Source organism: Nilaparvata lugens, chromosome 3, assembly GCF_014356525.2.
Source record: "Nilaparvata lugens isolate BPH chromosome 3, ASM1435652v1, whole genome shotgun sequence".
NCBI classification, from domain to species: Eukaryota; Metazoa; Arthropoda; class Insecta; order Hemiptera; family Delphacidae; genus Nilaparvata; species Nilaparvata lugens.
The window spans coordinates 62,044,516-62,071,385 of NC_052506.1; the positions used below are offsets into that span (position 1 = coordinate 62,044,516).

Consider the following 26,870-nt stretch of genomic DNA (forward strand, 5'->3'; position numbering starts at 1 on the left):
CATTGTCACAAGGACCCCTATCAATACTTAATCCTGAAATTTAAAATTGACCTCTTCTCAAGTAATACCTCAATGTCAAAAAGTGAATAATATATGGCTGCAAATAATGTAATATATGGTTGGTATTTGGTCATTTTCTAGTATCAAGTACTACTATCTAAAAACACAAATTATAAGTATTTTTAGGGCCGGTTTCCGAGCTCGGGATTTAGCTAAGTCCTAGACTTTAAACAGCTGCTGGAGTCAGAGAATTGGCTTTCCAAAACGGGGCGTAGTCGCAGCTTTTATAACAGTAGTAGTCCAGTCAATATAGACATAAAAAAGGGGGTGTGCAACACATTCAAAGAATGGGGGTTTAGTCCAGTCACTATATACATTGGTGAATGCAATATATATTGTAGTTCTGATTTTGTAATATATTATTTGGGTACATGAAGATAAGTCCAGAACCAATTTCTTCATGCAAAATTTCCTCGTGCTAGATACAGAGTGGCCCAAAAACCTCGTATTTTCGGCTCATTTTCCAGTTTTCAGCTATTTCTGCCAAATCCCGTTATCGGACAGAAAAATTTGCTTTCGCCTTTTTTTCAGACCATAAAATTCTGAATGAAATGAGATCATTCGGAACTCTCTGTCTCTAATGAGTTCTGAGTTATGATTTTTCAAAAATGAGTGAAATTTGAAGGAAAAATCAATTTTGATGAATCTTAGTTTTTATCAACAATATCTTCCGATTGTTAACATTTAGATGTATAATTCAGAATCCCTCTGGGCGTATTTTTGTCCTCTACAATCTGAGATCAGGGAGAGCGCTCTATCTCAAGTAGATTTCCAGGTACACCTGACAACAATGCTCCTTGTATTGTGAAAAACACCTAATTTTCAGCTTCAACCATCATCACCAACTACATTGTCCTTACATTGATATTTTGCTCAATGACATAAGTTCATGAGATCTTGTTCTATGAGAATCACCCGCTAGATGCACTTCATTTCAGTATTTCCTATTGGAGAGGCGCGCTTAAGGACACCTCAAGGATCAAAATTTCAAATACTTATAACTTTTGACACAACGCTCAGATTTCATCGTACTACACTTCATTCTTCTCGGCTCGTCATGTCGGTCCAGAATCATAAGTCAAATTCGGTCGAAAAATGAAAAATATATTGTTGAGTATACTTTAGCCCATATTCCAATACACAAAAAATGACCGATTTCTATATCCAAAGCTATGTATCTCTGTAACCCCTTATTGTAAAAATCATTACTAGATCTTGAAATGTGCAATAGAATTTTTTCTTTCATCTGCTGTAAACGATACATAAAAAAAATATGTTCGTAAAGTGAGATTTGATTGTTGAAAAAAATCCGTAAATTGTAAATATTTTCTCATATTAACAATTTTGGAGCTCGTAGAGGATAAATTTATCTACAATTTGGAATTGATTGTGAGTTTCTATGATGTATTAGACTCGTTTTAGAAACTCTTGATCAACAGTAAAATCACGAAAAAAATGTAAAAACTGAAATCGCCATTTTTAAAATCATCTGTAACTTTCGAATTGTATTGGAATCTTAAGTATTATTTATTGGATTGGGTAGAGGGGTACAATTTTAACATCCTGGAAATTTTATCAGAAGTATTTCACAAGACATGCAGCTTTGAATATAGAAATTGGCCATTTTTTGTGTATTGGAATAAAGTACACTCAACAATAAATTTTTCATTTTCCGACCGAATTTGACTTATGATGCATTATTTTGGACCGCCTTGACGAGCCGAGAAGAATGAAGTGTAGTACGATGAAATCTGAGTTGATCAAAAACTAAAATTCATCAAAATTGATTTTTCCTACAAATTTCACTCATTTTTGAAAAATCATAACTCAGAACTCATTGGAGATAGAGAGTTCCGAATGATCTCATTTCATTCAGAATTTTATGGTCTAAAAACAATGCGAGAGCAAATTTTTCTGTCCGATAACGGGATTTGGCAGAAATAGCTGAAAACTGGAAAATGAGCCGAAAATACGAGGTTTTTGGACTACTCGGTATATAGCACAAGGAAATTTTGCATGAAGAAATTGGTTCTGGACTCCTCTCATGTACCCAAATAATATATTAAAAAATCAGAACTACAATATAAATTGCATGCACCAATGTATATAGTGACTGGACTATAGTCGTAGTTTTTATTTTCGCATTTCTATAATTGGAAACGTTTTTCCTTGACGAAATTAGACATTCCTAAATGATTCAAATAGCTGAAACTTTACACTATTTTCTCTTTATTCTATTTTGTGTTCAATTTTCTAGTTTTTCGAAACTTAATTCAAACGTGACTATGACAATGACTGCGACTACGCCCCGTTTTGGAAAACCAATTTTCTGACTCCAGCTGTTTAAAGTCTAGGACTTGACTAAATCCCGAGCTCTGAAACCGGCCCTTAAAGTTCTTCAATTTTTGGTACTTGTCAATAATACATATTTATTGTGTATGTTTTATAAACGAATCCATTTAGTGTGATAATCTATTTGTAATGAATTAATTTGTTTTGTCGCACAAAGTTGGTGGCCCTATGACCCCCCCCCACTCAACCGGTGTACAAGATTAATTATCATTGAGCTGTGTGTATAATAATTCTGTCTGGATTCGAGTCGTCTTATGAACAGAATGTCTTGTGCCACAGAACATGAATATTGTGATGAAAAAGTCAAAGCGTGTATAACTTCAATGGGTGGACATTTTGAGCATTTTCTTAAATAATCTTCAGTAAGTAAGGAATGAGTAATAAAATATGTACTATTTATTTTGTATATAACAACTATACATTATCATTGGAACTAAATATCCGTTTTATAAGTTTATTATAAACTGGGCAACGAGATAAAAAACTTAGTATAATGGTTTGCGATTGTGTTGTAAGGTATTGGAACTGAAATACTAAAAAAAACAGGTATGACAAATTTTACATATACTCAAAAAGCGAGTATGGAAACTATCAAAATTCATCAAGAACATTCCTGTAATTTATGTGATTTTATTGTCTTGTTCGGTGAAAATCATTCATTTTGAATTTCTAATTTACAAATTGTCATGAACTGTTTTGTTAGACAAGTGATGAAATGATCATGGAAAGTTTCCATGTGTGTTTTCTATAACTTACCTTATCATCTTGGTGCTATTTGAGCTACATTTCATTTGATTTTTTCTTTTTTGCAGCGGGCAGCAGCTCTCCATAACCAACAAGTTGCAGCACATAGTGAGTACTAATCATTTTCTACACTTTATTCAATATTTCATTTTCTTTTTCAATTTTCCAAGCGTTGATGTCTTAGTAGTATCCATTAGTTTAAGCACTGGTTAGAGAATATCAGAAAGGTTCCTTCTTCTGTAGTATAAGTTCAGTTCAGAGTAAGTTTGTAGTCATAAGTGCATACTCTATCTATATATAGAGCTATATACTCTATGCATAAGTGCATACTCTATATATATAGTGCTATATACTCTATGCATAAGTGCATACTCTATCTATATATAGTGCTATATACTCTATGCTTAAGTGCATACATCTATGGATATTTATCATGCTCTTATCTATGTTCATACTGTCCAAATGAAACCAATAAATTGATAACATATACTAAAAAAAATTGGGTTAACATTTTGACATCACATTTCATAAAAAATGAACTACAGGATCACGAGAGAACGAGATGCACTCAGTCTGAGAATATTCTTCGTTTAGTTGCTGGTGAAGACTAGATGAGTAGTTTCGCTGAATCGCCGCTAGGTAACGCAGTCTGCTCCAACATTGACAAAATCAGTTCTTGTGCCTTCAGGCACAGAATTACAATAGGAGTTTTATTATAGGAGTTTTCTCTGCTTCAGGTCTTTGCATATTCTTTCAGAGTAAACAAATTCATCCCATTCTGAATTTTTACTTGCTTCGGTTCAGTTTGTATGTTGTATTTGAAAATGAGTTGCATTCTCTATAATTCCAGCAATCAACAAAATTGAGCTTAGCCAAAAACTTTACTTTTCATACCTTTATATCATTTACATTGTGAAATTATTGAAAATATTATATTATAATAATTTTTAAAATCAGGTGTAGTTAATGATTCTTTCGTTTCATGAATGATACATTTTTGAAGTAATAAATATGCATTTTTATGCAATAAAATGATATTATTGACAATAATTTACTGTATATTTGTCATTGAAATTCATTTTATTTATTTTTATTTCTTCTCTGTCATGTAACCCATGACACATGAAAAAACATTAAACATGAAAAAAGCATTTACACAATTGAAAAAAGTCCGTTACATACTTGGATTTCCTTAAAGTATCGTGTAGCATCCCACTATAGAGTCTATGAGTCTTGTTAATTATACAGAGATGGTCATATGGATACTTTCAAGCTCAATATTATTCCTGGATGAGCCTAATCAAATTAACTATTGATTGATGAGTGGTCTCTCCTTCAAATCGGATATTATAATCAATACTCAGTATTCAATTTTCCCTTACAGCCGTGTCTGTTCTCAAAAATGACAGAGTCCAGTTAATAAACCCAAAATAATCAGAGCACCTTATCAATTCCAGATAACCTTGATCTTTGTCAACTTTGAGACTAATGCTTTTAATCTTCAAATGGCTGACCTTCAAAATGTATTTATAAATTTGGCTTGATAGATGAAAAGTATTATTTCGAAGCCAAATAGACGGGTCAAACTTCAAACGAGAAAATATTCAAAGTGTGACTTCGTTTGATTGATAAATTGTAAACAAAATTGATTAATTTATTATTCATTTCAACGTCAATTCCTCAAGCTTGGTATATTCAAGTTCTTCTTTTAATTTTTTGATCGATGTAGACTGCTCGCCAAATGTCTATACAAATAGCTGATGCCTATTACAGTATTTTGTATGACTGAAGAGTGAAAATAAGTATATCGATTTGATGCAATCGCTTCCAGACCATGAACTTTACTCATCTGGCTTGAAAGTTCATAACTCAGGATAAATTTTATAACTCAGGAAAAAATTCGACTTATGATTCGACGGTGAGCTTTCAATAGTGTTTTGATTCTTTATCTTATCTACGAGGTCTTGATTGCGATTCAGACCCCTAGAACCTTTTTTCATTAGAAAATGTCTGTGTTATAGGATGCAACTGCCAATTTAATTGACGTGTATGCTATGTATGACATGATATGTACAGTTGTCTAGTCTATAGTGTGTGAGCAGTTTTTCCTATATTATTATACTAAAACTTGTCTTCTTAAAATGTTCATATGAGAGTTAACTTTATCGAAATTGCAGCACTCTCCTTACATATAGGTAGTTAAATTTACGAAGACAACCAGCCATTTCAGTAAATTGTCTTCTAAATTACGAACACACTTGGTAAAATTGCCTTTACAGTATGTGCTACATTCAGTTCATGGAGATGTGCTGGTTTGCTTCCAAGGCAGACAGAAAATACTACTACAGTGACCAAGATCGAGCGACAAATGGAAGGAAGTATCTTCACTGCCGTTTCAACTCAAAATTTATAATGTGTTGAGCTTTGCTTCTCATTATTCAAACTTTGACATCAATTTAGGATTCTTATTTTCGAAATTAAATTACTGGTGAGACACATCACTCTCGAATTTCTATCATTCTGTACTTGTAACTCTCATTTTAAGTACTTCATAAACCAGAAATCGAAGATCTCATTACCCTGAAACAAGACAAATCTTTTTTTTATTGGAGAATTCAATTTTAGCATAATCTAGTTTGATACAGAAACTCACTCTCATGTAAAATATATTACAGGTATTTTGAAAGTACAGGTTTATTTATCTTGTAACTCAAACATGAATAGAAAAGCAGATTAATTTATCGATAACAAAGCGGTACTGTTTACTATCGAGCAGGAAATTTGGCAATCATCTATTTTGGCACCCTATCAGAAACGTTATTGAACTCAGATCAATAACAAGTTGTAATGTTCAATCATCATTGAAAATTTAGTGGGTTAATTTGGATAGTTTTTTCAACTATTCCAGACTATTCAACTATTTCCAATCACATTAGAAACTATTGCATAAATAACTCTGCTTTTCCTCTTGTCCCTCTTGTCCTATATGAAAGTCCCATTGATAGGAATTCCCTACATAAATTGACGAATTAAATAAAGTTGTGGCGTAGTATCAATAGAGAAGTATTGATTAAAAAACGCACTGATTAGAAAAACAGTTGTGCAGTTTAATTTTACTATTTAAATGTTAAAAAATTTTATTCCAGTAAGCATAAACAATTCTTTAGCTTACATTTTCATGTTTCGATTATTCTGGCCATTTTGAACTTGATTATTCTATGTTATCAATTTTCCATTTACAGATTTTCCCACAAATTTATGATAATATTCTTATCACTTCAAATCTTCACTCTGTAATTTCGAGTTTACTAAACTGTTATATTAAGTGGGCTATATTGAACTGCATTATATAATCTGAAAATTGATCAAATTAGATTAGGACCAGAGAATTCAATCTCGAGATTTAATGTGATTGAAGTTGTGGGATTTGCGGTTACATTACGTTTGCGGTTAGTTTGGAAAAATGTTGATATATTCTATATAAGTAGATATATCCTGTTAAAATAGATATATGAGCTTTTAAATCATTCTAAGCTGCTTGATTAATGCCTTACTGAATTTTTGTTCACACTTTGGTGCGACACGGTTGACTGTTCACATGTTTCTTGCCCAATAAATCTTTCTCATTCCACTCACTTCTGGTCCAATTAAAATTCTCACGCAAATGCAGTAGGTGTTTTTTCTTGAATGTCTCAGAAATCAGGAAGTTTAAATTGTTTGGAACTTGGAACGCATGCATTATTGGAAACAAGCCACCGAATTATGGTCCACTTTTGTTTCTCCAGATAAAATATTGGATGAAAGCTCAATGTCACTCTAAATAATATATTTCTTCAATGTTTTTCATGAATTTTATTTTTGTTACTTACACTGAGAAACCTTTTTAATATCAAAACTCTTCACAGGGATCTACTTGTATTTCCAATAAGATACATTAGCGGTTAGATGTATAGAAATGTGACACTATTCCTGTATATGGAATAAAAAAATATGTATTAATATCTATACTAATGTGTATTAGTTAGTATTCAGTATTCTTGAAATGCATGTTCTTTTCTCATGATTTATATTTTATCTTATAGCTTTCCAAAGAAATTCTAAACCCAAAAATAGATAAATACGTTTCTTATAAGTAGGAAATTCATGAGTTTATTGATCCCAGTATCATCTGTAAGATCTTTTTATTAGAAGATAAAATTCTTTAAAATGTCTGGAGCCTTCGATTATTTTCGATGGAACAGATTTTTCTCAGAAAAAACCCCACTGTCTACTTTCATTCTCGTCACATGCCTTGAATTTATCCAGGTTATACCTGAAAAGCTATGACAACGTGTTAGTAAACCTCAAACCTCAATAACATCATAATTTTTTTGCAATACTTTGAAGTGTGACATCACAGATCGGTAATATCATTTTTTGTTGAAAATTATTCTCCTCATTGAAGTAAAAGTAATCTCAGTAACATCTGTGTAACTTTTTATGAGGAGATAAAATTTAATTGGCCAACTTTACGCTGTACGTATAGATCGACTACAATACACCTGAAAACTTTTGTCATAATCTGCCACGAGTTTAAAAGCAGGAAATGTGACACTTTCCATTTTACGACACACTCTCCCCTGTTTTTAGCTCACATCCTGTCAGTAACAGCCACTAGCACTTGACAGAAATTGACTCTGAAAACATCACGTGCTCAAACCCTACGATTTATGTTATGATTTTTTGCTAAAAAGTTCAAGGAATTGAAAATTGAAGTCTTTCTTTCTGTAGAGTTGGAAAAATGTGAAGTGGGTGTTAGAATGCGATCATAATATTATACAGTAGGCTATTGAGTATTTAAATTTTCATGGAGAACTCTTGATATTTTTTCTACTAGTAGTAATAATCTTTTTGATGAGTGATGGAAAATTTGAAATTCTTGTAAGAAACCGTGTTGTTGATAACCCAATAGATTACCGGGCTTGAGAGCTTTGACAACGTGTCAGTAGACCTCCTCAGTCCTCAGCCATCAGGCTCTGGACATTACACATTACTTTATCAATTAATCACATTATGCATCTTGATTATGAGAAATGCAGAGAAGAGTAAAAAAATGAAAATATTTTTTAGTAATAATTATAGTAGCCTACTGCTTTACCTTACGAATGCCGGATACAAATCTACTGATTTTGTAGCTATAAAACTGAATGATAGATTTTCATTTATTCCATAATATTTTGTTGATCATCAGTTTCATCAAACGTGGGTCTCCTTTACCTACTTATTCAATATTAATTATTTTTCTCACCTCATAAACAGCAAACTTCTACAATAAATTATAAAAGCAGTGATTCATGAATGAGTCGCAAAGAACGATGAATGAATATTGTGAGAGTAGCGCACATCCTTCAAGTCATTTCCAACTACTAAACGCGACCTTCGCACTCCGCTGGTTAGTGGTTCTGGAAGTTACATTTTGGTTCCGGTTTCTGGTCCCTAGTTGAAAACAGAATTTTCTTTAATGTTGTGCCTTGTTTATCTATACACACTCATTTGTTAGCTATTTTATTTATCGATGTTGAAAATTTAGTAAGAAATAAAAGTTAGAATCATAGGTAATTTTTTTATGTTTCAACACGTGAATCACTCTTCTACTTCTCCAAATAACTGGAGTTTCTCACTCTGATAGATTTTTATTCTCTGCAAATATTCAACAGTGTAGAGGTTCTCTGTATTTTGCTTTATTATTGAATGAAATATTAGTCTTGTCAACTTTTCAAAATTGAAATAGCTGGAGGAGGTTTCACTTGAATATGACTTTTGAAAATATTTCATTCATTAGAAATCGATTAGAACGCCTTTCTAATCTTACTTTGAGAGATCACAGATGCTAGTCAGAGATATTTTAGAAGCTTTCCAATTCAATAAGATCTATTGGGAGGTTACCGTACCTACTGGAAACAGAAAAAAATGGAATCTATTTTACTGAGGGAACTATTTGAAATTGAGGAAACATGTAATTTGGGAACTTCAATTTGATGGTAAGGAAACGTGAGAATGATAATATTATGATAGTGACATGTGAACGGTTCACTCACTTTTACAGTTCTCTAGTAATGACAGCCAGTAGCCAATATCATAGACAAAAGATAGCTCAGAAAGATATCCCATGGTATAGGGCGTTCATGTTCCAATTTTCAATGCCGATAGTCCAAGTAGTTTTTGACTATGTGAGACTATGGTAGTCTCTCATACTGTGCTGTTCTTACTCTCACCCCAACAACACAGTAATGATGGGCAGTATACGATAGTAATCGGATTGAGTTAACAGAGAATCGGTTTGAAATTTGAAACATAAACGAACTATACCATGGGATATCTTCTTATGTCATCTTTTCTCTACGCCAATATCCTGTCATCCCCATCCTCATGCATGATAATGCTCGTAGAATAAAGAACCACCCCAGCATCCGAGCCAGAGTGGTAATCTGGTGAGGAAATGAAGTGCCCTTCACACTTCAGTTCTGCTGATAACGAATCAAGTGAGAAGTGTTTCCTCACTTCTTTTGCCATCGAAGCATGTCAGTTGTAGAACAGTTTCGTTCAGGAAGACGATGAGCTGAATGAGATGAGAAGACATGTCGGGTCACGAAGATGGAAGAAAGTGTGTAGGATACGATAGTTTCGTTGGGTAGTGAGGGAACGTTGGCATTACTGAGAGCAGAGCGGCAAACATGCCAGTCTTCGTTTACCGGCTGAGTCCGAAACAGTGCATGAGTGCATCAATGGTGTTATAGTGTGAATGGTTCCAACGTGTCCGAAATTACATGTAAATACCATAGTAGCGATCATTGTGATTTGATCAGCTCTCTCAAATGTGTGGCTCAAAGTGCTTCCATGTGTCATTACACAGCGATTGTCAGTGAATATCAGTTTTAAATTTTCGACCCGACCGTAAGTTTTCACCGGAAGAGAATTATTTCAATATCAACAGGTTTATTTTAGTGTATCATACTACACATTTCTATCCACCCCAAATAATCCTGCTCACAGTTGTTTTCGATATAGAAAGCTTATAGCGTTTAATGAATGACATGTTGGGAGTTAGCTGGATTTATTCGCCCATCGTCCATTTTTTGCATTTACTCATTTTTAACAAATTGTTTGCTTTGTTCATCTAGTAGAAAATTTGACTGATTTGAAATATGTATCTTTCCAGACAATTCAATGTTAGTAGATAGCTACCACAAATCTATAATATTTTTTAAACATATAATTTTTTGTCTTTTAGAACCTGCATTTTGTTTGATAAATGAAATGTTTTAGTATGCTTTAATTAGCCGTCTAAATTTAGTCATGTATTTTTATGATTGAATAATTGAGTTATCAAACTTTCAACTTATCAAACGTTCTATGTATAGTACATAATAATATCTACGATTATATGTACAGTGAATATACCTTTCAGCGTATAATCTGAAAGATATTGATAACCACACAGATAGCCTACAACGTATTAAAAACTCATCTGTTTCTAATTAGGAATGCTCCGAAAATCATTTGAAATGTTATTTCGGTACCACTGGATAATATTCAAAATTATTTGGCGAGGTTTGCACTGAAGATTCTTGTTCACTGACCAAGAAAGCAGTCAGTTAGGTGAGCGTGAGGTACCTGGCATGTGAAAGCTATGAATAGTAGGGTAGCTATCCATTGTAGATGTTCCTTCTACGCTTTTGAATAACATCTGGCATAGTCCAAACTTCTAGTATGTAGGGCTGTGAAGGGTAGACTGCATTCCAGGTAAATCGCCAGGGCACCCTTTTTTGGGACCAGAATGGTCACGACTGTCGCGCTACTAGTATCTGGGGTCGTGACCGGAGACCGGAGTGTTGTCACTACGTCGCTATCAAGCAGGATATTCAAACCTCATTTCACCTCTTCAATAAAGTCCTCATCCCATTCATAACCACAGGGCCAGATTGTTTAATCTAATTAAGAACTTGAGTGAGATTTCATATTGAATTGAACAATGCGAGCCAAATTATGAATAGAGCAATCAGTTTCATCAACAATGCTCAGCACGCTAATACGAAGTTGACCACAAGGTTTGGTCGTATACTTCTGTAAAGTAGGACTACGGAGTTTCAAGCTTGTTCAAATTTTGGCTAGTTATGTGGATCATACTATGAATTATAATAATTATACAAAATTGTATGCTTAACTCATTCATGTCTTATCTTTTAATAAATATATGGATTATGGGATTGATGCAATGAGTTGCATCCCTCCAACCCTCTTAATCAATGAACTAAATAAATAATCGGATAAATAATACATACCATTTTAATATGTCCATTACCATTTTTATACATTATTTATGAATAACTGATCTACATATTTTTGAACGATTCTAGCCGTGGTCATTTGGCGATTCTTCCCTAATGCTTCTAATAATATTAGAGTGAATAAAAAATCATACTGAATACCCTACTCTGAAGCCAAATGGTTCAAGTTCTCGTCTACAATTACTATGTGAGTTATCCTTTTACTCTATCTTTATGTAGCCCACTCTTTCTTCCTATTACTTGGAAAAATTTGGCATGAAAAAATATTCTTGTTGAATCTCTTCCATTTGAAACTACGTCATGAAAAGATGACTTCCCAGCAATATAAGAGCTTCCGTCATAGTCCATTCCCCGTGGTAATTAATACTGTACACTCCAAAGATAAGAAAGTTAATGCTTTCAAATCTCTTGATAAGATTACTTCAAATTGTGAAAGAAGCTTTCTAATTATTTCGTTGTCATTCGTCTGTTTCTCAAATAATTCGTAGTATAGGTATAGAGATTGGGGAATATGGAGGAAGTGAAAATTTCAATTACTTATCCTGATTAGTTGTATTGACAAGGACAAGGTATAAATTGCGTTCTTCTTATCATTAGAAAAAACGTTTTATAATCTTCGTACAATCTTATACTCATTCTAAAATTTAGTACTGTAATGTTTCTTAGTACTTGGTGTGGGTGTTTCAAGACGAGTGAGAAGGTATAGATAGCTTCTATCACAAGTTGTCTCAATTAGAATACTTGAGAAATTTCTTTCATAGACATAATTAGATTATGCCTTGTATGGGCTACATACTATGTAGACGCCTTCATTATCGGGAGAGAATAATTACGAGACTGTATTTTGCTGATAGTAGTCGTGAGGATGACAACCGATGAATGGAAGCGATCTCTATTGAAAAATGATAAATTACTATACTGAACTACCTACAGAGGAATTAAATGATCTTAGTCCATCACATCTAGCAACAGCACTAGAGTATACGGATAGGGCTCCTGTTTTGTTGAAAACTTCAGTTTTATTATTGAAAGCATGTTGTTGAGAAACGTTACTCACTTTCGTGGCTCTCCTTGTTTTCCATTAAATGTGTAGTAGACATAGTATAAATCCAGGATAAAATCGAGTTTTATCCTTACATCGTATGTTAATTTCAGTTGAAGTAGGGTTGCATGAGAGAGCTGTTCTTGTTTTGGAGCCCTAAAAGTTTAGACATCTTCTAAGATATATTATTGCCATGTAGTGAGAATTATTGTGCTCCAGTTGTCACGGAATAATCAATTATGCATTCCTGTTGAATTGGGCAATAAATTCGGCGCACTGGTCGCTAAGCATGTTTGCATGGCTGGCCACAGTTGAGCTGTCAGGTCGATGCCTCGGACTCTTGATAGTGAGACGGCTTAAGCAGGTGATAGTTGTTGTTGAGAAGAGGAAGTAGCAGTGAGGAGATCAGGTGAAGTGTATCGTAAACATTGGATTCTGCAAGGAGAGAAGTCTTTCTCCATCGACCATTGGCTAGTTCTTCTTCATCCGATACTATCTTCTATTCAGGAAAGAAAACATCCGCGCCGACTGAATGCTGCAGCCTACTTATCTTGTATTCGAATCGATGCACGATGTCTCTGTGCTTCTGCATGTTTTTCTTCTGCTACAATTGCTACCATAGCAAGTAGAATGCCACTGGCCAGCTAGAGAAAACATTTGAAAAAATTCTCCATCTGTAACCGACCAGTCATCGGATTCGAATTCTGGAATCCAGAATTGACACCTCCCTGCTTTTCCTTTCCAAAAAAATCGGTTATCATGCTGTTTGGATCGATGAAGTTTTTCATCATTCAGTTCAGGTGTGAACAATTTGTTCAGGCTGTTGGAAAACTCCAAACTCGTTTCCAACCTCACGTTTGTTGGGAAAGTTTCTCGTTGTTTGTAAATGTCTCTTATTTCCAAATCCGAGCAACACCTACGTAGTCTCTACCAGAGGAAGAGATTCCATATGATTAATAAAAGAAGTCAAGTCGTATTTATAAAAGCCTTCTAATAATAATAATTCTATTGCTGAGAAAAATGTATCCAGTCTGCTTTGTAAACTAGAATTGATTGCACAGCATTGTAATAATGTATGTAATGCATTGTGTATCAATGTATTTTATCATCATGAATGTTTACTTGAAAATGTTTAGTGTACTGTACATGACATTTTTCGATGAGGGAATTTGTTTGACTTTAATAATTACGTTCTCAATAACTCAGGGATAGTATTTTTCGATCCTGCAGCATTTGCAATGATCAGTAATTATTTCTTATAGCGACTCAGAGAGTTGCTGTTTATATTGATATCTTGTTAGCGTAGTTTGATTTCGAACGAAAATCGAATGAAGTATCTACTTTTCCTTCTTGTTACCGTTCTCCAATGTTGATTTTTCTCCCAACCGGTGAAATTCCAATTAATTTCCGGTCCAATATTTACTCGTTATTGATGATTACGTTTGTATAACAATTATTAGTCAGGGCTCACGTCAATATTGAATCACGTACTCTAATTCGAACCTCATCCAGATACAAATCCATTACTCCCAGCCATATTTTATCAATCTCGTAAGTTGAAATGATGTAATGATGATTTCTTGATCCATTCTGAAATGTTTTTGATGATGATTACATGAAGCGCTCCAGTTCTGTGAGTAAACTGTCTTTCACTTTTTAATAATTCATTGCACATCGGTTTAAATCTTGAATAATCGTGTGTGAAAATGTAATAATTATAATTCATTGTTTTTTTATTTATTGTTGAAATGTTGATATTCATATTTATTCCATTGGATTTTGAAAAAAAACAATAGATGCTCTAATTTGACCGGAATGAGCTTTTGTAATATCTTTATAATTAAATCTTTTCAATTTCAAGCTCTTTTTGTCAGTGTGTCTTATATCTATCTGCTCACTGTTGCAGCGTGCACTAGTAGTGATGACAGCTGTCTCGACAACATTCTCTCCAATTTTTGAGAGATCCAATTTGTTGTACTGTAGCTATTATATATTAATGAGTCATTCAAATTATAATCAACCATCACAATTCCCTCCAGAATAGATCGTTTCGAATATCAAATCAAGTCATTGAATTCAACGTAAATATTATATTTCAGATATATTCAAGGAAGTTTTCCATTTACATTTAACTTGTCTATTGTAAGTCACACCGACTACCAAGTACTGAATCAAGTAAATGAAGTCTCACCTTTTTATATTATATCAGTTGTGTATAGAGGATGAGTGGAGGGAGCGTTCCAATTCAGTTCCCCACCAATCAGTTTTACCAGCTTGGGGTAAAACACTTTTATGAAGTGAAACCATAATATGGTCATATATATTATATGCTCATGGCATCAAAACTTTGATTTAATCAGGTGAATACTCCACTTCTTCATAAGTACTTTTCAACCAGTATTGCAGTGCATTCACGTTAAGTGAAGGTTGAGCGTTGATGAGCTGAAAACTACCCGAGTGGTTTCTATGTGATTCAGTGGAATAAACTTAGGTTCAGAAGTTCAGGGGAATTCCTCGTCAATCTTGTGCTAGTTCAGACTTCAGTTACTAGATTGATTATTTGAATGACTCTAATAGCTCGAGTGATGGTGAAATTTTCTTGTGTGTAATAAAAATAATATATTGTTGAAGACAATTATTAAACAATGATATTATTAATTGTATGTTAATTTTGCCAAATTATTGTTCTTCAATAATATGCAATTAAACAATAATTACACCATTTCCAATGCTCCAGAGGAATCTTATCAGACAGCAATTCCCATCAGTCAGACGACAAAGTTGATTTCACGACGAAAGGCTTCTCAGGTGATATGAACCATTCCAATGAACAGAAGAATCTAGGAAATATTTTGAAAAATAGAGTAGTTCATGAGAGAATCGAATTCTTTGTACTGTACACAGAGAACGTCAATGCATTTTCCAGTGATTGTACAAGAAGTGTTCAACCTTGAACGACTGGTGATTGATCAATTTCGGGCTTATCTCGATCTTGCAAGAAAATATCACGTTTTTAATACGGAAACCCACGGCTCCTGCTCATGTGTGGGAAACTATTTTCTATGTGAGAAGAAAAATAAGATTTTCCACAATAATTAGGAATGCTAATTAGATAAAGAAAACTGCTAATAAAGTAAAGCATCAGAGCAATCGTATCCTCACAATAATTAGAGTTTTTTCTATGTATCCTTATTCCAAGGTTAGCCTTCAGTTAATTCACATTTTTCATCAGGTTCTTTAAAATGAATCATGGCTGACAAAAAATGAAACCTGGCACATGCATTTTTAATATATTGTTTTATCATAAACGTATTCTGTGTCACGTTCATTAGATAGGTAGATGTATCTTTCTTGATCCATGAGCATCTATAGATGCATAAGATCAAGTCAAAATAAATTGAATGTTTTTTTAATGAATCACCAAAATATGTTAATCATGATAAATTCGAATCAAATTCATGATAAATGAATCAAAGACAATAAAATGCATTTTGGATAGTATTCTCTTCAAGTAGATATGAAGAATGATTGAGTTTAAACAAAATAATTATGCTCCTCATATTCATAATAGCCTAATCGTTCATGTAGAACATTTCTTGTTCCCTCATCATCTTATTCCTCCATAATCAAGAGACTTTTCCTAAAATTTTCTGTAGATTGGTGTGAGACTGATTAAAATCTTAACTCTGGTAAAAATAATCTATTTCTGAGTTTCCGTTTTCCTTAATAATTCAGATGTCAACGCTGGCTGGTAGATTAATTAGTGCTGAATAAGGAAGTGACGAATCCGAAATGTTTAATTAGCTTTGATCAGGTGCTGAGCAGAGAGCGCATTAAATCACGTTGAAGGCCCCGCGGCTACTGCAGAGCAGTGCTAGTGCTCACGTTATATAAATTCCCTTGAGGCGGGCCTCCATTTTCTTGTACTTGGATTAGCCAGGTGTGGGAAGGCTCCACAAATTCTAACCCATTTTCCGACCGCGAGAAGGAAAGCACTAGCTAGAAGTAAGTGGGAGAAAGTGAGAGAGGAGATTGCTTTGATTAAGTGTACAATCAAAATTGTATCATCCGTTCCTTGAGCTGTTTACCGACCCATACCCGTTTGCTGAATATGCTACAAATTTTCATCCAGCTGCTGAATATTTACCTCTAATCCTCAGCTCTTCTCGTCTGTCGATCGATTGTCTCAAGGTTTTCCCAAATTCATCAAGTCGAATCTATTAATTCCCCCTCAATAAATAAATTCTCAATGAACTAATCACATAAATTCAAATTGAATATGATTCTCTCCCTTAATTGAATAAAAATCTGTGTCCTGCGACTGTCTTTGTCCATTGTCCATGACTGAAACTTGTTGAAACTCTTAAGAATGGCAAACTAGTGAAGAGTGTTCAACAAGACAAAGATCAGTAACTATAATATCATGTTTCTTATCAACTACAGATAAATTATGTATGATTTGTTTTTGACTTGATTTGCTCACCTTTCAATCAAATCATGGAAGAGATCAGTGACAGACAATATTCGGTTGATTAATCTCCAATCAACTTCCATTTTCAACGTTTCCACCCTCCTGATATTTAAAAACAAATGTTTTAATTTAATAATTTATTGTGTTTTGGCCTTTCACTTGAATTTTAATACCCCAATTAGTTCAAGAACTCATAAACATCCCAAATTGAAAATATGGTAAAATAACTTTATTTTTAAGAAAATCTGGACAAATACTGATGACGGTCAGTTTTCCGCTCCACAATCTTAGCATTGTTTGCTAGCTTCTAACCTCGTTTTAGTCTGAAACCTCCATTTTTCTCGCATGTCTTTTTGTTTCTCCAGCACAGGGCTTTTCCCGAGGGGATTTAGTTGTAAAACTCGTGTGTCTTGTGTTCGCGTAATTGAATGTTACTTTGGCGTGACGTGACATGAGGTGAGCTCAGTCGTGTGAGACATCTGGCCCTCTTCCTCACTCTTCTTGTGTGCTTCTCTCTCCTCTCTGGAAATTAGTTCTCAATCTCAATTCAGCTTGGCTTTTTTGTATTATAAGCAATCTTCTTGAATAGTGAATGTTCCTGTTACCTACTATAAGCTGATCAACAACATACTAATCAATACTTCTCACCTTCCTAACAGCATATTTTATGCATAATTTTCTTAATTTCTCTTCCTCAATTTTCGTCCTCTTTTTTATTCCTTTCCTCTGTTTCGGATTAGCTCATACACGATAGAACTTCGGATAGCTGTTAGAAAGTTTTTCCAGGCACCACTGTGCTTTGACATAGTTTAGCGAAATTAATTCAGTTGAGGGAGATATTAATGAATTGGGTTATACTGGTTAAAAGTGATAATCATGTGAAACCCGTATAGTTTTCACAGTCATTGCAGTTGGATTAATGACTCTCATTTTGATAAAGTGTTAAGTTACTGTTTATAACTTTATGCATACTAGAACGAACAACGAACATGGACAGACTATTTTAATCTATTTACATGCGATTAAGAGTCTGTGATCTATTATGTGCTCGGGACTACTATTAAATTTACTAGTGGCCTGAATTTACTGAATAGTTCCTGATTTAGCTTACATTATACAGTGAATTGTTCCCGATGGTATCAAAATGCAATCGATATCAGTATTTGTGTAAAACATGTAAATGAGAGAATGAAAATTACTTTCGTCCGACATATTCGTTCTCAATACAACAGGCTCTGGAGTTATTGGAGGCAACTGTGGTTATTAATCTGCTTGGGCTTGGTTTTTTATCGTTTCATAATTGGCATGGGGAAGACAAATCACACACCGGTCCTCAAGTGAACTGTCGTCCACCTGTAGGATTCGCTCAGTTGGCATTAGCATAAAGGTGAGGCGACTGTTATTGCTTGGGGAAGCTCGTTACGAAACTGCAAGCTATCATAAACACCGATCACATGCGAACGTTTGACACGAACAAGCTTCTTGCTTTACACTGGTGCTAGTGAGCTTGACCCAAACACAGCGATCTCTGGGGGTTGAGTCTCACGGTAATGGTGACAGTCGCTAAGTCAGCAAGCTCACATGACACCTGTAGATGCTATCTTGAGCCTTCTGTTGAACTTATTGGTGCCAGTTGCACGAGCTACTGAATAAAGTGATGAAATCAGATGATATTCCAACAGAGACATTAATGTTCGGCTAGCCTGGAATACTACTATTGTTGCATTGAAAAGATTGTTATCACGAGGAAATTTGAGATTGAGGTCTCAGCTTCTTGGGCAAATGATAAACGAATCAAGAACAACGTTGCCTTGTCCAGAAAATATTAATAATGTGTCAAGATAATAAATTACCTAATTAATTAAGGTGTAATTGATTGATAGTAATACGATATCACCTATACGCACTTATTTATTTTTTTGATGCATCTATCATTTGAGAAATTTATCTCATTTTACTCATGTCTTTGCTGAAACCCGGCCACGTGAACACGATAACTCATTTTGGATAATTATTTACAGTATAATATTTTTTATCAGTTATTCTCACCTAATCTCCTTTTTCATGAAAATAAATAAACTGTATTATAATAGCAAGGAATTTGCTTGTTCAGGTAAACTTTCATGGTGAGTTATAACTCACTACCTTGTTGCAATTTCAAACCGATGCCAGTTTAAGTAAACCAAAATAATTCAATCGGAGTTAACATCTTCTTATGGCAATTTACTAATTCAGTCACTGCCTGGTTGCGTCGTAAAACTTCATTCGGAGTAAAAAGGATTGAGCGGTTTTATTTTTGCAAGTCAATTTAATACCATCCCAGTACAGCTTCTCTTGCCATATGGGTTGTAAAAGTCACTACCGAACACTTTCCGTGGAATGGGTTGTCTCCGTCCATCCAAGCCGTAATAAAACCTTATTTAGAAACATAGTTTCAGTGTTGCTTGTTTGTATTTGAAAATCCCAATGCTACTCAATTGGAAATAGTTTTCTTGCTCGTACTTTTCAGATCAAGTGTTCGAAAAAGGAGTTGCATTGACAGCAGCTGTAGTACGTCTTCAATAAAGGATATTCGAGTCTTGTACAGCATTCCAACAATTTATGTTGATGTGTTATTTTTGCTTATAATAATATAGCTGGGAATTTGTTTTGAAAATAATCGAAGCCTTAACAGATTTTTATAGGCTCGCTCATGTTTATTTTTTGGCAATGAGCTGGAGGTGAAAAATATTTCAATCAACAATGATATTGATATAGTATAATACGAATGGACTTTTTTACTTTCTAATACTCGATACACTTGGTGTGGATTGGCATTGGCTTGAAGCATGGCTTCTGAGTAGAGTGGAGGAGGCTCTACATCAATAAAGTGAAGTAGTTAGTCAATACACTTGAGTTGCTACTGGAGAAGTGTAGTGGTGTTTCATATAGCTCAGTAGAAGTCTTCAAAAGCCTATTTCTTGGTTGACTCAGACGTTCTTTCCGAACATTACGTTCCATTCTCTCTTTTTTTAGGCTTTGATATTTTCTCGATCCACATTCTTATCAGATAACTTTCACTCTCAAGGATATCTCATGATTTTCATTCTATCTTTATCCTGAATGGATAGATGTTTATTGCGTTTGAAAATTCATGCTTATTGAAGTAGCTATTACGTTAGGAAAATAATTCAAACTATGTTATCCAGACTTTATAAAATTCCTCTCTTTGAAGCAATTATTTTCCAAACCATTCGCCAAATTCGTACTTGAAAATCAGAATTTATCTTTATATATTCACTGGAACACTGGAGTAATGCATACCTGAAATTATTCACTGAATTGAAAATATTCAAATACTAAGTTCTGTGTTCAATTCTATTTCGATATTGTAATTTAAAATAACCTTTCCATCTCACTCCAATCTAATAAATTCCAAAGTATTTATTGGTTTCGTATTATTTAGGTCTTGATCAGAAATACCCATTGCTGAAATTCCAGTTCTGTTTTGCGAGTTCCCTAATAATTAGGTTGAAGCTGTTGGCTCGTCAATGATGTCGAGTTTGTATGATGGCCCTTTGTGTATGTGTTTGCAAAGAACATCAATTTCAGATCCGTCACATGCATTCGACAAGCCGCTCTTCGAAACGGATTTCATGAATGGTCTCAATTGCAAATCATTCTCAGATACATTCTCCGATCCAGTTTTGGCGGGTTCAGTTTCATCATAGAATAGGATGTCAACTTTTAAATTATCACAATTATAAATATGAACCAACATTTGAACTAATATCTAGAATCTTGCAGTACTTTGAATTATGCTTCAGAATGTTCTGTCTCACGTGTAAACGTTTTCCACGAAGAGTAACAAATTATAGAACAAAACATAAGTAAAGCTACGTTTACACCAAAGTTATTAAAAAAAATGTTAATAACGTAATCCTTATAAATTCTATTAGATTGAACGGAACTTTAAAACACATATGTTGATCATGTGTATGATAAGTTATGTTCATTCCAATAGAATCTATAAGGATTAAGTTATTATCATTTTGCTAATAACTTTGGTGTAAACGCAGTTTTGAACTAATTTCTGCTAGAGTAAAAAAAGTAAATTCGTATGGCGTTTATTGGTGGGAAGTCCCTTGCGGGAAGATCTCACCTCTCCTGAATATATAATTTAAGCCGTCAATGGGCCTCACGACTGTCATACTTCAGCCGGGACCGCCAATTAAACGTGTTCTTCCGACAGCACGGGAGTGACCTGGTTAAAAAAGCTATTGGTTAAAAGCTAGGTAATGAGTGATTAATCTGTTATAATCAGTAACGATTATCATTTCTAAAATACTCTTCAATTGATGCAGTCATTTTCTGTGTTTGTATTAGGAAAATGTAACCCTTTACTTTTTCAAAAACACATTTCCAATTGAAAATTGTTCAATGTTTTTTTTTACTAGAGCAATCATTGCAGTAGGTTATCAGTACATCAATGTATTTCATTCTATATTGAGTAGCTTGAGCCGAAGTTCCTTAAAATGATTAAAAAAGAATAGAATAATTCCAAATATTTACAGATAATTTTTACAACCGGCATTACGATAGCTGTCATGTACAACTCAAATGTGGAGCATTTCGTTCACAATTTTCTAGTAACAGTGGAATGTTGACAGTGCCAGCGAAAGCAGCCGTGTAGGTAGTAGTAATATACTGTTCTATGAACAGTTAGGAATGAAAGTGGTCTAATTACTGGTCCAATGTTCAGAGTTGATCTGAACTAATTTGTATTATGCTGTACTGCGTGTGTGATGTTTGTTGATAGACTCGAGTTGAATAAAAATACTTGATAGGCGGGTCTCGCATTTCGCCTACTAAACGCTTCAGCAGGAAGTTGTAACACATTCCCTTGAATAGTGAATGAATAGAAAGAACGTAGCCTACTCTCATAGTAAGGTCGTAACGTAAATTACTGTACTATAAAACTACGGAGAACATAATATTTTAAGTGCACAAGTTAGAAAAATGGACCGCGTAGTATGTGTTTCAAAATAATTATGGGATTTTATCTGAGTGTTTGTTGAAAAAACCTCTCCATCCAACGATCAGATAGTAAAAGACGACATTGATAATGTTCATGTATTTCGTTTATGTTGACAACATTAATTTGTCATATGTTTCTACTGACTTGAAACAAAATTTAAGGAATGGATGCTTCTATCCAAACTTATTCAAGTCTATATCGAGTATAGACTTCAAGTTCCTATTTCGGACACTATTCAGTTTTATTCAGTTACTCCAAAAGCCTCCTCATTGGTAGATTCTACAGAGATGTATTATCTGTTAATAGAAACTCCTGGGAGCTTGTAGCGACCTTTTTTGGAATCCTCATCATGCCTTAGTTGGTCGTAATCCTATCTGCTTCTTGCATGTTCAATCGACTTGGATAACTTCTTTCAGCAAGTTTGTCTCTCTCTTCTCTCTTAGAGCTGCATCCAAAGCAAAGGCCTTGTGTTGTGATAGTTCTAGCTTTACTTATTCTTTCACTTTGTATTTATGTAGAGTTTATCCATCGCTTCTAGTTGACATTCTAAGTTATTATCTATTGTCACAGAAAAAATTCACACGGGAATAATGAAATAATTCAATGATGCAATTAGTCCTTACCTAAGTCTTCATTGCTATGCTACAAAATGGTTGAATTCCATTTGAAAGCAATGTACCTTGAGTTTCACGTCAATGATGAATGGAAAATGTCGACTATTATTATTCTGTTCTGTGATAAAGCATTATTTTCTGTGAAAAACCAGACATTTCGTACAGCCTAAAATCACGAAGAGCAATATAATCCATTCATTCATAATTAATTCTGACATTTTAGACATATTGATGCTAGGAAGTATCGTGATTGAAATTGAATTAAGGAGAATCAATTTTGTCAAGGATAATATAAACACAAATTGATGAAAGCATCAATTCAATTTTCAAAGAATGTGATTTTCCTTCACTTTTTTGTAAAGATTTCTTCTATATGGGAATTTACATTCCATACCTACATATAGGTGCAGATTTTGACTAACCATGAACAGTTAATCCTTCTAATTATTAAACATTTTCCATTCATCCTAACTGTAGATGAATGCACTACTTGATTTGGTCTGATATCAACCATTCATTCTCAATCTCATAGTCCATTGACTTCTGCTGAAAAACTGTGAGTTTTTCTTGTAAATTCATTGACAAAAATGTACCTCTCCAGCCATCCATTTATTCAGTTTGTCAGAAGATCCTATCAGTTCTCGATTGGATATATTATCTCTATGCACAAATAATGTTTTCGAATTTTTTCTTCTTCAACTGAGAATGTATTCAATATAGTGCAATTAACGTTTGTTTTCGTTCAGGTTGAGGAAATAGCTTTGATCGTGATGCCACTTGTTCCCTCAAATTGTGCGAATAGTTTTTAGTAACATTATTACAAATTTGTAACCCAATTATCAGTTTCAGCAGTAGTTTGATTGCCATCATTGCCAGGTAATTCTGTAATCAATGATATTTTGAGAGCCGATGTCATCACCTCTAATCATTGAAGTGCGTCATCAGAAAGTATCACTTATTAATTTCCCAATTGAACATAATTTTATTTTCATTTTTCTTGTATACTTCTTACGAACTTGACTGTAATTTGCTATCAATTATATATACTGTAATCTATTAAATTTTGTTTTCATGTTGTATCTACAAATAACCGAGTATGTTATTCAACGTCCCACTTCATCGAATTCACAGCATGAAATAAATATCATCCTGGATATTGTGATATCAAGTTATTTAAATTAAGCGATCAATTTCACTACCATATTACTACGACACTCTAGGTAGAGATACTTCATGTTTCAATTTGATTGAAAATGTTATTGCTCCTTTATTATTGCAAACCTTTCGATTTCTTCGTTTTATTTCAATCAGATTTTGGAAGGATAAACTTGTCATTCCAGGTAGTCAAGTAAAAAAACCACTCATATCTATTTTAAAACGTTGTGAATTCTTAAACAGATTTGCAAGGCTTGTTGCTCCGGCATTTAAGCTTCAATTACTATCTGGATTTGAAAATTTCACCGTCAGTACTTACTTAACTCCTATTGAATTTAGATTTAGCGAAATCATTTTGTTGGAACGTTCGGTTGATCGTCTTTATCGTCATGGCAACCTATAATGTGGAAGTGGCTTCACTTTTTTAGGTGCCCTTCTATCTCGTGTACTCTTGGGAAATTCCATTTACCGTATAACTTTCTCATGGAATGAATATTAGATGTTACATGGCTTATCGATTACTCAACATAATAAACGTCTTGCCAGCTTCGTGGATTGTGTTGAAATTTGTGTATCATGATGATTTTTCTCAATTGGTAGTGGCAGCATTCCTCCGGCATATACGCTCACAAACTGACAATATTTCGAAAAACAAGACTTTCAAAACAACAACTCGTTAAGCTCTTCAAACATAACTGCTGAAAAAAATACAGTAGCTCTATACTTCCAGTGATATTTTCTCTGTTCAATGTGTGTTCTAGTGATAGTGTGCTTACATCAAGCAAAAATATATTATATTCCTTATAAATCATGTATCAACAGAAATGTGTGTCCGTTCTCACTACTGCAAATATTTCTTGTTATCTCTGTCTATTAGAAAATCATATTTTTCAACTATTTATCTCTCATCATTTCTGGTGGAATCCAATATTGAACGATTTCGAAGTCATGATTGCAGTCATAATTACTTTTTTGAAAGTAAATTGTCCCTAAAGAAAAATACTCCTATTACTTGTAGAACATTTGTCAAGATATTATATTATGATAACGGGAAGCTTCATAATAAGAAGTGTAGAGTGTATGGAAACATTGCCAATTCAATCACAGTGATTCAGTTGAGTAGATTGTTAAAAGCATACAAATGGAAGTAATGAAATACAGTAGCCTATAATAAAAGAGTCAATAGTGGAAAATAATATATTTCTGCAGAATTTTAGTTCATAAGTAGACATGATACTCTACAGTGAGGATGTGGAGTATATGGAGAATGAAAACTTGATTGTATGATTCTTAAAACATGTTATGTCTTGGAAGAATAATTTTTCAGAAAAAAACCAATTTGAATGAAAAGAAGGATCATTGTGTTGTATTGGATGTGCTTGGTTGAGGCAGGCTAGTAGGTCACCTAACTTTATTAATAGTGAAATTGGGACCCAGAGGACTTCCGTATAGGTCTATACTCACCCTAGGGAGTATCTCATATGATGTGTCAATCCTGCAGCATATGACCTGAAAGCAAGCCATGCGCTTTATGAGGTATTGATTGAGTTATGGACGCCGATGAAGCCGGTAAACAGTGTTGTTATTTGTTGTCAACTACAAAGCTCTCTGCAGTCTCTCTTCTGCTCTGGATCTCAATAATTTATGCGTGATGCGGTGACAAGACTTCGAAAGAGGTAGAATAATTTCATAAACGAAATCTGGAAAATGTTGAAAGATTCTGACATTAAATAAATAATAAATATATATAAAATGATACTTATACTATAGAGATGAGGAATAAAAAATAAATTGCACACCATGAAAATTTCACACATATATTACACAAATAATGCAAAGATCAATCGAGGCAAAAAATATATATAGAGCGATAAAAAATATAATATAAAAAATAGAACAATATTTGAAATCAATAAAAATATCACAGGCTAAACTTTATATTCTAGATTTATGGCACGAATCATTACCATGTGCCTTTATCTTGGAATCATATGCATTCTTTTGCATGTAGCTGTGACATGTACTTGCTAATACTTGTCGGCTTGGATAATTCAATCAAAAATATGTGCTCTAAGATCAGCTTGATAAATTAGCCACTAATAATCCAAATATATCTATATATTAAAATCTCTAGTATTTAGTAGATTTATTTGTATCGAATATATATTTTTATCTCAGGGTGCAAGATTCGGCACCTGACGGAATAGGTAGAGCCATTCATCTAGTGAATTAGAACTATGATAAATTATCGCAAATTGTATTGCAAAAAATTAAATATTGTATGCATACGTTTGATAGCCTAGATTTCGTACTTCTTTGATTAAATAGAAATTTCTAAAATATTGATCTATATATTTTTCTTTCAATTAAATACCTTTAATACTAATTTTTACTTGCGCAAGTATTACTCTTATTAATTTCTTAATTTATAATAACCCTTTCGGCGAGCTAGCTTTGATCATCAGATTATTTCGAAGCACTAGGGCGCCCATCACTAAATTCAAATTTAATCACTCACGTGTCGAAAATCTTCTTGTAAGCCGCCGATGTCGATCCAACTCCATGTGGTCCGGGAATATGGTAGCCGGAATCGTCTCCTCCAAGGGGTTATAAATTTAATTAAAATGAAAAATGACTTCTGCTTCACAATAGCATCACGAAGTCTTTTAAGAAATTTAATAATTTACTTTAACTTTAATTTTTACAAAATTATTAATAAGGTACTTCGCTCTAAAATATTTGGGGTCCTCTTATGGTGGCATCTGGCTGGCGAGTGCTGGTTCTTCCTTCTCAAGTTTTACAGATCCTCTTTCCGACTTTCAAATTAGCATAAAATTTAAATATCTCAATCCTCCGCCATTAAATTCAAATAGATCTTACAAAAAATGCCAAAATATTGCTTAGATTATATGATTAATAATTTCTTTGCATTCGAGCCATATTGATAACATAGATTACACAAATTTTTACACAAAATCTACTACAATTATATAAATATATATAAATATTTTTGAATTGGCCTACAGTTGCCGCCTATTAACTGCCGTTTTACTATTGGTGCATGCAAATTTTATTAGGTATTCATGCG

The 26,870-nt window shown here is 33.7% G+C and overlaps 1 protein-coding gene across 5 annotated transcripts in view; it reads left to right on the forward strand.

The window, feature by feature from the left end:
* The window catches only part of LOC111061083 (5'-AMP-activated protein kinase subunit gamma-1), a 281,502-nt gene that overhangs the window by 192,675 nt on the left and 61,957 nt on the right, over positions 1–26,870 (forward strand). For 3 of the 5 annotated variants that reach the window (XM_022348773.2, XM_039424287.1, XM_039424288.1), the window contains one exon: positions 3,225–3,264. In XM_022348773.2, coding sequence (XP_022204465.2) covers positions 3,225–3,264 — 40 coding nt within the window. Of the gene's footprint in view, positions 1–3,224; positions 3,265–9,743; positions 10,090–26,870 lie in introns of those variants that run through there. The other 2 variants (XM_039424289.1, XM_039424290.1) reach the window with 1 other exon arrangement.